Genomic DNA, 12,154 nt, shown 5'->3' on the forward strand with positions numbered 1-12,154 from the left:
GCCTAATTTGGTCTGCCTCTTTCTAGTTCCAGCTGAAGAACTTTGAGGAGCCATAGTGTTCAGAAGGTTGGGTATGGTTAAAAGGCACTTATTAGGGAGACAAAAGAAAAGAGCATTACGTTAGAGTGGGGGTTTTCTAAGGGTTCCTTACACTAAAAGCATCAGCATCATCTGAGCCAGAGTTTCAAACTCATTAGTTCACAGTTGTTTTTTTTTTTTTTTTCTATAGGAATTAAAATACTAAGTATTTGGAACAACCATGACAATGTAATCCTAACTGCTTCATCTTTTCCCTTCATGTCAGAGCCTCTCGGACTGGACTATCCCTTTTGACTTTACCCTTGTTTCTTTCTTTTTTCTTGAGGCATAAGGCATAATCCCTGAGCTCATTAGAAATGCATCCTCTTGGGTCCTATCTCAACCTACTGCATAAGACTCTTTAGAGATGGAGCTTGGATAACTGTTTTAACATGCTTGCCAGGTAATTCTCACATGTGTTAAAGACAAAGAACCAAGGAGGTATCAAAAGAGAAGAGGAGAAGTTAATGTTGTACCTCTTCATCCTGGTGTCATTATGAACTTTTAAAATCCCTTTTATATTCACAAGGTCTAGCACAGTGTTGGTCATACTTGAGTTACACAGAAAACATGGTTGAAGGAAGGACGCACAGCTTAATAACAGATCATTTAGTCCTTTAGAGGCTGTCTTACTCATTTACAAGATGACAAATATGCCTGTGTACACTGTAAAATAAAGAATATAAATGTCATCTTATTCTACCACTTGAATACTCATAAATTTCAGAAAACCATAACTTGGCAAATAATAATTGGTGCTTATCATGATATACCTGAGGTGCTCTTAAAAATAAACCTCCCGTCGTGGCTCAGTGGTTAAAGAACCTGACTAGTATCCATGAGGAGGCAAGTCTGATCTCTGGCCTCACTCACTGGGTTAAGGATCTGGCATTGCTGTGAGCTGTGGTGTAGGTCACAGACATGGCTCGGATCTTACGTTGCTGTGGCTGTGGTGTAGGCCAATATCTACAGCTCCAATTTGACCTCTAGCCTGGGAACCTCCATATGCCATGGATATAGTCCTAAAAAGACAGTAAATAAATAAATAAACCTCTCAATTACCAAATAAATTATAATTAATTATGTTTAGATTGGCCCTGATGCTTATATGTATGACCAGCATGCTGCCTTTGGAAAGGAAAAGCCAAGACTTGAAGGTAAGAGAAGATGGCATCAGCAGCTTTTAGGTTAACTGAGCATATGTGTGTAAGTTGTTCTAGGAATACGGTTGATGTATTCTGAGAAAACATGTTGCTAAAGGGCCAATAAGGCAAAGTTAAAACCAAAAAGAATCCCTAAGAGGTGAGAGATTAAGTAAAAGTGAAGAACAATTTGCAGGGAAATAAAAATAAGTGAAGAAATGCATCGGAGAAGGTGAAATGATAACAACAAAAACCAAGGATGTAAAAGTAGAATAAAAATGTGAAACAAAATTAAAAATGAAGGAAGTATACACATGTAAACAAAAACAGAAAGACATAAACAGAACCATGGTTTCTGAGGAAAAATTACTGGCTCTGGAAGGCAGAGAGGAGATGGAATTTGTCCTACCTCTTCCAATTGAACCATGAGAGTCACATTGTGGCCTTGCTCTGCTGTTAGCTTTCCATCAGCAGTGACAATCCGGAGCCCTCGAGGTGCCTTCCCTGGACACTTCTGTGGTTTGGCTGTGTATTGTTCTCTCACTCCATCCGTGCAGTTATTGGAAACCACCTTTCGATACCTATGCAGAGAAAAAAAAAAAAGAGCTCAAATTGTAACCCAGCTCATTATAATATGGGTGACTCCCAGCTTTTAAAGCTGGACCCTCTGCCTAGCCCCAAGGGCTATCCATTGCTACCTTCGTAATGCTCTAAAGATGACACTTTATTCACAGAAGGTTCCCAACAGAGATACAAATCATCATAGGAACACTGTATCTATTATCCACATTTTAATTAATTGATTTTATTCATTTAGTCAGTTTTATTCATTTAGTCATTCCTTTGATCAAGGAATCAAATCATTTCAGTAGAAGACATGGTCCTTCCTTGCCCTTGATAAGTTTATAATCTAGTTGAAAAGACAAACATGGATAATTGAGGATATACGTCAAAGGCTACATCATTAAGGGTTAGGATGAGCAATACATATTGCAAAGAAATGTTTCCATTTAGAGAAAGATGCATCATATCACTCAATATTAGGTACCAGAGACTGTAGTATTTGTATAGTGCAAAAAGTTGGATAGATCTCATAGTTTCTACTCAGTATCTCGTGAGGGGTTACATATACTGCCTTCTATTGAAACTTCATATTAAGGAGACTTCAGTCTGCAGATTGAGTAAATCCTTCCTACTTTTTGTTTTTTCTTCTTGTTTTCACTTTAATAGAAACAGACCAAGAAATTAAGATTCATAGAACTTAACTTGTTTTCTCAAGATCAGATAGCCAGCACCCTAGACCATTTGTCTCTAGAATACACATATTCTTTATTATTACACTACTTTATTTTACTACATACTATTATACTATATTCCTTAATATTACTATTCTTTACTATTGCCCTAGCTGTTGGGTATTATCACTGCCCCCAACTCTTTAAGTATCCCACCCACCAAGCCAGCTATGCTGGTCCCCATCCTTGGAGCTCCTGCTTCACCTAGCAATCCAGCAGCAAATGAGTTAACACCTCACACACCAAGGATCCCCTCCAAGCCCTGCTCCTGCACTGAGATTACCTAGTTATTCTAATTGGTCATTGCCATGTCTGAGCAACTTCCACAACATCCCATCTGATTTTTATTTTATTTTATTTTATTTTATTTTATTTATTTATTTATTTATTGCTTGCTTTTTACGGCTGTACTGACAGCATATGGAAGTTCCCAAGCTAGGGGTTGAATCAGAGCTGCAGCTACCAGTCTACATGGTCTACATCACAGCCATGGCAACACCAGATCCCAGCTGCATCTGCGACCTACGCCACAGCTCACAGCAACACCAGATCCTTAACCCACCGAGCGAGGACAGGGATCGAACCCGCATCCTCGTGGGTACTTGTCAGATTCTTACCGACTGACTCACAATGGGCACACCTATCTGATATTTTTAGAAGTCCACTGTAGATGCTTATGACTGTATGCTGATTTAAAAAGAAAATAAGGGCAGATGAGAAAGAGAAGGGAGGAAAAAAGGTGCAGACAGTGAAGAATAGTAACTTTCTGGTACCAGCAATAGTAGCAAAGAAATGACCAGCTATGTCACACAGTAATTATGGCATCTCAGTTAGTTAAACTGCAACAGAAACTCCCTGTGGGCTTCAGAGGCAAAGCACTATGCAAATGAAAGGCAGGTTATGATTTTTAATCATTTGGCATCCAAGTACACCTGTGACTTTATCTTGGCGAGCTGCTATGGAGGCAGGGGCTCACCGTCATCAGCTAGAGAACATTCCTGTTGTTTGTCACTGTTCCGACCAATCGTTGCCCCAGGCTTTCCTAAACCCTGCAGCAACAGGAGTTCTGCTTAAATCCAAAGCACGAATCTTTCCCCCTGGGATTGTGCCACAGAGAAGACTGTTGGTAATTTTTTTAAATGCTCATTAAAAAGCATTCTGAAATTGTTATATTTCCTGGATGAAAATGGCATTGCATTAGCCCAATCAGACTGGTCCCCGAAATTTAGAAGAAAATTGTGCAGAAATACAGAGTTCATTTACTCAAGTAAGCACACACCTGCTTTCTGCAGTACAGAATGGTTCTATTTTCATCTCAGCAGCTGTCCCTGGGTCTGTTACATAAATGAATAATACATTTAATATGTTATTAAATGGGGCTGCTACCTCTGCAATAACAAGGCAACTTATGATTATGTTGGACCTAAGCTCTGAATATTACTGGGATGCATTTAGTTGGTAAAACATTTTTCAATCTGCCAAGAAGGAAAGTGCTTTGTAATGGCAAAGGAGTCTTTGTGCAATTTCTGAAAGGAAACATTCTGCAAATATGCCTTTGATATTACCGACCGCTCATCAGTAGATAGTGTCTGATTACTTCAACAACCCCAATTTAAACTATTCTCTTCCTTCCTTTCTTGATACTTGTCTGTCACCTTTTCCTTTTTACCCCTACCCTCTTTGATTTTGCTTCTGTGCTGCCTGCCAGTCTTTAAAAAGATAAAGGCCATAGTTTTTCTTTGTGAGAGTAAAACAGGAAAAAAGCACCAAAAGTCTTCATATCCTGTGATCTTACTATTTAGTAGGGGTTTTTTTGTTTGTTTGTTTTTTTAACTTAGGATTTTGGTACAAATGTTTGGTACAGACATTTATGACTATTTAGCATATGTTAAGGTGATAGTATATTCTAGCTTAGTCAATCACAACCCTGTCCTCGATGTCAAAGCCCTGCCCCCAGAAATTATGGTTTAATTGAGAATTCTGGGTATCAGTATACTTTCATTTATGTTTTAAGTTCCCCTGGTGATTTCAGTGTGCAACCAGGATTAAAGATCACTGCCCTGGTGGTCAAAACTAGTGTTGTGGAACCAAATTGCCTCAGTTTAAATGCAGGTTCTTACTCATTATACAAACTTGGGCAATTTACCCAGACACTAATGCTTAGGTTCTCTGCCTGTAAAATATGGATAATTACAGAATCTTTTCCTAAAGTTCTTGGGAGCCGCAAATGAGATAATGCATTCATGAAGACCACACAGAATCTGGCACACTGCAAGACCTTACCAAATACTAAAATATCAAAAGGTAGTAAAAAGTTTGTATTTAAAGTATTAAATATTAACTTGGTATTATACAGCAAGTTCCCTGAAAATAGAAACTAAACTCTTATTGCCAAGATTCTCTTAAGATCAAATTAGACCATGTTAATTTCTTCCTTAAAATAATTCAAAACTTCCCATGGTTTATTCATAAAGGGTAAAATTCAGGTTTAAAGGAGAGGTCCATGGTCTGTCCTCAATGCATTTTTCTTTTTTGGCTGCCCCACAGCATATGGGGTTCCCTGGCCAGGGATCAGATCCAAGCTGTGGTTGCCACCTATGCCAGATCCTTTAACCCATTGTGTCAGGCCAGGGATCAAACCTGTGTCCTGGTGCTGCAGAGATGCCACCGTTCCCATTGCACCACAGTGTGAACTCCAATCCCCAAGTATTTTTTAAGCTTTATCTCTCTCCGCTGCCTGACATGCTTCCTGAGCTCAGGCCAGTCTGACGTTGACATGCCTTTTCCTGTCTGTGCAATTCGTTCTGTCTGGGATGGTCTTACTCCAGTCAAGATTCTATTTATTCATTAAAAATCAGTGTAGAGGGAGTACCCCTTGTGGTACAGTTGGTTAATGATCTTACACTGCTGCAGCTGTGGCAAAGATAGGTCACAACTGTGGCTCGGATTTGATTCCTGGCCCAAGAACTTCTCTATGCCATGGTGCGGCCAAAAAAAGAAAAAAAAAATTCAGTATAGAAATGACGTCTTCCTATGATGATGTTTATTCCCCATTTTCACAGAAGTTATTATTTGTAATGATCAAGAAGAGCTAGAACTTCAGGTTTTCCTATAGCCAAGGCAGGTCTTATTGTCACTGAGCTCTGGTATCCCTCATTTGTGTGCACAGTGAGAAGAACTGAAACTGTTTAATATAATCTTGGATTATACTACGAATCTCTCTTTTTAAAGGAAACTTCCTTGTTACAATGACATGGAACAAAAATGGGGCAAGTCCTGGGGACATAGAAGAGAGCTAGTTCTGGATATAGTCTTCTGCTAACACCTGAAATCTTTCTAGACCCTATGTGCCCATATGTCATCAATAACCCTATATAGCAGTATGGCTGCTAACATACTACTAACACCAACATTCAGAAAGAATGGGGTTCCATGGTTGACTAAGCAGGTTCGCCAAGTGTCTCTCCTCCAGGCAATAGCTGAGGACTTTCTCCTTAAACCAAGTAAATAGACCTCGGGGACTGCTGTCAGACAGAAGACTAGGTGGAAGGAAGAAAACTTTTCTTGCATTAAATAGGATGGAAGCACACATCTTTTAATTTGAACAATAAATAGAATGTAACTACATCTGAATGCCAACTTGATGAAGCGGAACATATGGCCAACCAAATTCAATGACTTCCTATCAAAAATCATGAGAATGGCTTGTGGAATCCACTACCGGAGCCAACCAGCCATCTAACTCACAGGGAGAATGCCCCTTCTTTTAAACACCTGCAGTCTTAATATCAGATCATTTCAAATTGGTCATGGACATGTCAGGGCCTGAAGGGATCTCAGAGAACATCCAACACAATCCCTCTAGGTTGCACAGAAGAAAGAGATACAGTGTAGAGGGTTTCCCAAGATCACACAGGAGATGAGTGGTGGTTACAGACCTCTGGCCTGAATTTTGCGCTCTCCTGCCACACAATGCAGTACCACTCAGATGAGTATTGTTATTGCCAATGCCACTGACGAGGGCAGGACAGCGATGTGGGGAACCAGGTCTGCACATGCAGAGACGTGCGCCTTCCTCTCCATTGCCAACATTCATGCCATCCCACAAATACGTGGGGGAGATGCATCTAAGAAAGATATTCAGAAGAATCAACTTTGTAGCAACAGCCAATTATAGTGCATCTGCTGTGAGACTGCGTGGGTGTTTTCCAAGAAAACGGCTACACGGGCCCCTGCAGGGTTGAGTCTGTAAATAATGCAAGTGATTTCCTTTCTGTAGACGTGAGACCCATACACCGCTTTCGGACCCATCATTCTCCGAGATGTACACTGACAAATCCCGCTGAGGAAATCCGACCGAACACCAAGATCCCCATCAGGTACAGAAATGGGGTCACTGAGGAAAAGACCACAGCCCCCAAAGACCCTGGAAATAGCAACCCCAGAGCAATGGCAGGATAGCCTGGGTCTAAGTGTTTTCATGGCTGACGTCGAGAGGAATACGTTTATAGAAAGCATTTTTAAAACATTCTCAATGTATGTTGACAGTATGGAGATTACTATTTTGCTATATTTATGTGTATATATTTTTTTCCTGGACTCACTAAATGTTCTTATATAGATACTGAATTAATGCTATTTTTAAATCCTTTTTTTCAGGCTTCCTGAGTAAATATCTCCACTGAATATTGAGAAACTAACCCTGAGGAAAAATAAGAATGTAAATTGTATGTTTACATTCTTCCAGGAGGGATTATTGGCTCCTCTAAAGTAACTCCACAGACAGAAATTTCTATACCCACTTTTTTTAAAACACATCTAGAAATATCTCTAGCTTAATAGCAAGAAGAAATCTGTCCCCTGAGAAGATTATCTTGGTTTCTTAGAATAAACCAGCCCAGTGCCCACTTTATTTTACATCTAAAGAAACTTTTACGGTTGGCATGAAACAAGCAATGTTCTATTTAATTTAGCAACTTAAATTTGTATTATGTTCCCTGGATCCCAAACAGTATAAACAAGATTTAATTGTATATCAGTTCGGCAAAATAAACCTGTGCTTCTATATGTGCAAACTGAGATATTTATAGTCATTGATGGAGAGGCAAAGAAGAATATATTTGGGATTATTTCAGTACTAAATGCAAGATGATATGTAGATGAATACTGATTTCATCTTATTTGAAGAAAAGGAAGTCGTTCACTAATCAGGTAAATGTGTCTCTGCCTTGAGTGGCAATGATGGACCGGACACCTGTTCTGGTGTATGGTGGTTTTCTAATTATGTGACTTTATGAGCCTATACAAGTTATCATTTCAGTTTATAGATGAGGAAACGGGTTTGGATTAAATGCGTTCAAGATCTCAGTGCTGTCATGACTCTAAGTGTCTGACTCTAGATCCACAATAAAAGAAAGTTTTCCCCTTCTTTTTACCTTCACCTCCAGAGGAGTCCATAGGTGATGACCACTGGTGATGGTACCTGCCCTTTGTAAAGTGATTACTATTTGCTAGGCACTGTGCTGCAGGCTTCATACACAGCATCCTATTTCATCAAACCCCAAAAACAAACAGCAAAATTTTATAGGTGAAGAAACTGAGGCTCAAAGAAAGGAGGTCACTTGCCAAAAAGAACAGTAAATGTCAGGGGTTGTGTTTCACTTTAAAATCACGCTGTTTTAGAAATATACTCACACAGAGTACAGACTTGTGGTTGCCAAGAGGGAGGGAGGGATGAATTGGGAGTTTGGGATTAACAGATGCAAACTATTATATATTCAATAGATAAACCACAAAGTCCTACTGTCTAGCTGAGGCAACTATATAGATTCAATCTTGTAATAAACCATATAATGGAAAAAATATATACATATATGTGCATAACTGAATCACTTTTCTGTACAGCAGAAATTAACACACCACTGTAAATCAATCTATAAAATAATTCTTTTAAAAAAACATATCATGGAGGAAAAGAGAAAAAAAAAAATCTCTGTTTTCTACCAAGCAACCCATCCCCCATTAGAGTTCCCCCTCTACCCATAATAGGCTAAAGGCTCTAGTACCAGCCTCCCTGCCTTCCACGGAATGGCTTATGGAAGGCGTGAAGGCCAAGGGTGAAAAGCAGCAGACAGAATGTTGTAGAACCCTGCTTACATGCCATCCACATGGTGTGGACATTGGAAACCTGACACTAGGGGCTGGTGACTACAGCCACCTGGAGGGACATGCTTCACCCACTTCAGCTCTTATTCCAACCCATCTTTTCTAAGACCTTTCCAAGAACTGAAACAAAAATTGCATACCCATGCACTTTTACGTGGTGAAGCTGTGACAGTCTGGGCATCTTCTCAAAATACCATTTCTACTGGGCATACGAAGAACCGAAGTTAGACTGTGAAGTGAGTGAACCTGACAACCCAGCTATCTACACAGGGTAATAAGCTGACTGAGAGCAGCCATAGCCATTGCTAAAGTGAGCTCTTAAAAAAAATAAATAAAAGGCAGGTTTACCTGCATGCCTTCAACTAAACTCTCATAAACGTGCTACTGGCAGAGCTGCCTGTTAAACTTGAAGGACAAGGTAGGATTGCTCAGCAGACCCCCTTCAATTCAAGTTCTGACTGCATGGCTGTAGCACATGGGGCAAGGAAGGTACCTGGGGAATGAGACCTATGGAGGCCAACCCTGAGCTCCTGATTCCTCTGCACTTCATCCCCATCTGAGCTAATACCGATTCTTTAAGGACAACCCGAGATGCCCGAGGATGGGTTAAAACAGGCATTGGAGAGGTGTAGGAGGCAGGGTGGCTCCTTAATTCTGCAGACTTCCAGGCACTGATATCAGGGCTTGTCCTTGAGAAAACTATCAGCATGGCCCTTTCACCTGAGTCATCTCTTGTTTCTTTTGCTTAAAACAACCTGCCTCACCTTGTCAGTGAGGGCAATCCTACTTACCCGTCCTCTCAGCATTCCCTTACTGGCATATGTATTTTAAAGGAGAAGAGCAGTTAATACAATTGAATCTCTGGGGCTCACAGGCAGTGTGTGGTCAGGAGGCTGGTGTTTTGTTTGTTTGTTTGTTTTTGTTTTTCCTTTTTTAGAGCCATACCAGTGGCAGATGCAAGTTCAAGCTAGGGGTCAAATCAGAGCTACAACTACAACTGCTGGCCTACACCAAAGCCACAGCAACGCCAGATCCAATTTGTGTCTGCGATCTATACCACAGTTCATAGCAATGCCAGATCCCCCAACCCACAGAGCAAGGCCAGGGACCAAACCAGCATCCTCATGCATACTAGTCAGGTTCGTTTCTGCTGTGCCACAACAGGAAACCCGAGGAAGCTGGTGTTTTAACATTTATGGAGATGCTTGGCAATGCCTGGAGACAGAGCTCTAAGAATTAACCAGCTCACTGGGTGGAATTTGCTTTAGGAGCTGGCAGAAAGAGCTTCAATTGCCAAAAGAGACTCTAATTAATGTTGTACGGTTTTAATAACAATTATTATGGTATGAGAATGCTAATTACAGCATGCTTTATAGTGGTAGGAAATAGGAAATGATCACAATGTCCCTGAAAGGGGTGACTACATAATCCCAGCTGCTCGATTACAGGAAGTTCAAAAAAATTTGATAGCAAGTAGCTTTATATACTCTGACCTGGAAAGATGCATAAGACACATGTTTGAATGGAAAAGGCAAAGAGAAAAATAATACATCTAGTTGAAAATTGCATCTAAAAACTATATCCCAAATTATATATTTTTCTTGACATAATTATTCATTGACAAATGCAAAGGAAGGTGTTTAAAAGCATGCATGCCAAACAGACCACAATTGTATGGGAAATGGGTCCAGGATTGGAGTGATAATCTAAATTAGCTTTTTTTCTTCTTTTTACAGCTGACTTTGTGGCATATGGAAGTTCCCAGGGGGGTCAAATCAGAGCTGAAGCTGCCAGCCTGTACCACAGCCATTGCAACATCTGATCTGCATCTGTAACCTAAGTCACGGCTTGCTACAATGCCAGATCCTTAACCCACTGAGTGAGGCCAGGGATTGAACTCACATCCTCATGGAGACTATGTTGGGTTCTTAACTTGCTGAGCTGCAATAGAAACTCCTAAATTGGCTTTTTAAACATAAAAATATATGTGTGTGCAAGTGCATGTATATATAGTAATTAGATGTCTTTAAGTGAAAAGCTAAATGATTAAAGTCAGCCTTGTAATGACTATAACATTACTGAGTATGTCCTTATGAAATGCCACTGAGTCAACATATAGATAAGTGACATCTGGGGTGAGGGGCTGGAGTGGGATTAAGAAGGACAGAAAGTTCTTTTTCAAATTCATCTACACATTAGCTCTTGCCCACTCTTGAGTTGGCTATAGACACTGCAAATGGGAATATGAGGTCTGGACCCTCCTTTGAGGATGATTTCAGGTCCCTGTCCTGGCCAACAGTCTTCTTATTCCTGATGCAAATGTGTCATGTAGACAATGCATCATCTGTGGGGCACAAATGACACCCTTTCCCCTAACCTTAGTCCATAGGGCCTTATGCAGGTGGTCACTCCTCCTCCTGGGAGCATTTAACTCTGGAGAACAATGCATTTATCCCACCTGCTGATGGCTGGTATTTATCATATGTTCTTTTTACACAAAGTCACTCTTTGATGCTGATGCTTTTCTGCAAAAAGTCTGAATGAAATGAATAGAACCAGCATACGCAATAACTCAACAAAGATCCTTTAGGATCAGACGCTCTCACGTAATACCCACGGATAGGAATAACCTTCTGAGAGCAGAGACAGAGCCTTGGGAAGTAATATTTGTGATTTGGTGATTAATAAACACAACTGCATTGACAAACATGTACATACCCGGACATTTATTACTGAACCACTTTTGTCACTGAAATGGTAATTTTATGGGGCACAGTTGAAAAATCCCATTGAATAGAATATTATAAATTATTCATCTCTGATGTTTTACTTTATATGGCTTAGGATTAATTTGGGTTTCACAAACTAAAGTTTTCCAAAGGAATGGTGAAATCTTTTTAAGTAGACTTAAAATAGTGTATGTTTGTATATGTGTGTGTGTATACATATATATATAATTATAAAATTAGAATAATATATATTCTCAATAAACTGAAACATGAGGGGTCATCAGCCGTTATTCTGCCTTATTGCAGCGAGTTGATTAGCATCTGGAGCAAATTAGACTCCTCTGAACTTCAGCTTCCTGTCATCAACATCAAAGAGGGAATAAGTATAGCTTCCTCAACTGACTTGTGAGAGAAAAATCAATTCTGAAATTAGCTTCAGGGGCTCCCAATGTGCATTACAATACCTAAACAGGCTGGTACCTGCAAATGATAACGCCCCTTCCTTTGGCATTTCTTCACCACTGAGTTTAGTTATTTCATCAGCCCTTTTCCATTTGTTCCCACAGTGCTAGATGCTGAAGACCTCGCTACCCCCACGCTGTAAAAATGTTATTTGTACTTTTCTCAGGTTTTGTGCTACACTTCCAACAAATTGCAGCTTATCTCTTTATTCAAAAGTTGTAGGACTCCTTAACATCACTGGTAAGAATATTGACATAGGTGCTTGTGTTTCTTCTCTCCTTTA

The 12,154-nt window shown here is 40.0% G+C and overlaps 1 protein-coding gene across 3 annotated transcripts in view; it reads right to left on the reverse strand.

Moving 5' to 3' along the window:
* Positions 1-12,154, reverse strand: part of SORCS1 (sortilin related VPS10 domain containing receptor 1) — a 333,563-nt gene that overhangs the window by 71,579 nt on the left and 249,830 nt on the right. For all 3 annotated transcript variants that reach the window (XM_047761867.1, XM_047761868.1, XM_047761869.1), the window contains one exon: positions 1,630-1,801. In XM_047761867.1, coding sequence (XP_047617823.1) covers positions 1,630-1,801 — 172 coding nt within the window. The remainder of the gene's footprint in view (positions 1-1,629; positions 1,802-12,154) is intronic.

Source organism: Phacochoerus africanus, chromosome 15 (genome assembly GCF_016906955.1).
Source record: "Phacochoerus africanus isolate WHEZ1 chromosome 15, ROS_Pafr_v1, whole genome shotgun sequence".
Lineage (NCBI taxonomy): Eukaryota > Metazoa > Chordata > Mammalia > Artiodactyla > Suidae > Phacochoerus > Phacochoerus africanus.